The sequence below is a fragment of the Trypanosoma grayi genome, assembly GCF_000691245.1.
Source record: "Trypanosoma grayi strain ANR4 Tgr_1842_V1, whole genome shotgun sequence".
Taxonomy (NCBI): Eukaryota; Euglenozoa; class Kinetoplastea; order Trypanosomatida; family Trypanosomatidae; genus Trypanosoma; species Trypanosoma grayi.
In genome coordinates, this window is record NW_008827460.1 from 1 (window position 1) to 1,895 (window position 1,895).

At 53.5% G+C, this 1,895-nt stretch overlaps 1 protein-coding gene across 1 annotated transcript; it reads right to left on the reverse strand.

The window, feature by feature from the left end:
* On the reverse strand, positions 1-1,895 carry DQ04_18421000 (receptor-type adenlyate cyclase; the record flags this gene model as incomplete). Its single annotated transcript, XM_009317705.1, has 1 exon — positions 1-1,895. A coding segment is annotated over one exon (1,895 nt), but the record flags the coding sequence as incomplete, so codon positions are not given.

The window sequence follows — 1,895 nt, forward strand, 5'->3', positions numbered from 1 at the left end:
GTGCTTCGCCAGGTGACCCGCGACCACAGCGACATCGGCAGCAGCGAGGCCCACGACGAACACATCGCCGTCGCGAGGCAGGTGGCTCTCCAGCGCGTCATCGGCACCCAGCAGCGCGTACGAAAGCAGCGACCCGCCATACGTCACAAGCGACCGCCGTAGCACATCCACTACTGCGGGTGCCTCATCGCTGCGGATCACAGCGTGGGCGTTGGCGAAAGTAGTGTTGCCGAGGTACTGCGCAACCACAAAGAACTCCTGCTCTAGTGTTGTCGACAACCGGACCACGTTCCTGCGGAATCTGTTTGGGCTTGGGAGCATTTCGACAGGGTCGAGAAGGGTTAGCTTTGTCATACCCATCATCGTCTGTGTGACTAGGCCGGCGACACCATGGAGGTGTTTTTTTGACATCTCTTCCTCCAGTGCATCGCAGGCACCGACTACGGTAGACAGTAGGTACTGCATAGTGAGATCTTGAGCATTTGACAGGCGTGGGCTGCCTTCCTGAGCAGCGTAGTATCCGACTCCCATCTCTAGAATAGCATGCAGCTGCTGAGGTCGATCTGTAAACCTCATCGCTATTCCATTGAAAGGTGCCACAATACGTAGGCTTGAAGTATTGCACTCGGACAGCGGAAGAACCAGATTTCCCTTGTCAAGCACCTCAACATGGTAATTTTCAACAAAACGCTTCATATAGACAGTCCGGCCACCTTGATTGCATTTGCAAGCAGCGCCTTGCATAGCTGCATTTCCGACACACTCGCCACCGAAGTCGCCAATCACAAGATCATCGACCAAATACCGGCGCTGGTTGAACAGAGACTCCTTAAACGTTGCCCTGTCCTTTATCCACTCAGGGTTGCTCAGAGCCTGTGAGAGAACCTCACCAGCAATCCACCCAGAAACCATCAACTCGCCGTCGTGATCATTCTCAAGAAAATGATTCGTGCTTTTGTATTCGTCTGTGTGGTTCGACAGATATTGCCTCATCTCCTTCTGAAAACGATTAATCGCCTCGTACTGCGTGTCGCTCGCCAGTGGATTTACGCCTGTCGTGATCACTTGGCCACGCACAAACGGAACACCACCACCGCTCACTGCCTCACGCCACGTACTCAATAGAATGTCCTGTAGTGCAAATGGCCCAAGAAGGAAGCTGTTACGTGTGCGGGGGTCCGTCAACATCGTTTTAATGAACTTCACAGTGTCATTCACTTGCGCACCGAACACAATCACAGCCTGCGGGTGGGTGTCAGCGAACTTCTCCCACTCGGCGTTGAACTCATCAGTATCGGCAGAAGCGGTGTAGGAGCTCTTCACAGTGAACACACCGCTGAGCCCGTAGCCCATACGCCCAAGAACTCGGACAGCTTGTGTGTACTCTGAATCTCCAAAAAAGACACCCTGCAGGTACATGAAGCCCAGTCGCAGCACACGCAACTGGTTCACAGCGTAGCGGATGAGAGCAAGCAGCTCAGCGGCGGGCTCAGGGCGAAGAAAGTACAGATTGGGGTTCCACCCACGCACTTGGCTGGAGCCGGTTATGGGGGCGAATGACACACAATCATGAGCCTTCAGTGCAGGGATTGCCCTAAGCAGTGGTGCGTCTTCCTTTGGTCCAAGAACCAGCAACAAATCATTGGAGGCTTTCAAATCAGCATTAATAACCGTATAAACTTGGTCGAGTTCAACAACCTTCCGGGTCATATTAACCACTACGCCTTTGCAAACAATGTACTGACGTGAATAGAGCGATGCCAAGAAGCCCGCAGCAGCTGCCTCCCTGATGTGATTAGTAGACCAGGATTCCTTCGCGTCAATGGAGAGCATCTGTACAACTCTCGTTGCTTCGGTGCTTTGGCCCACCGCACCTCGTGGAGCAGCCACCAGAA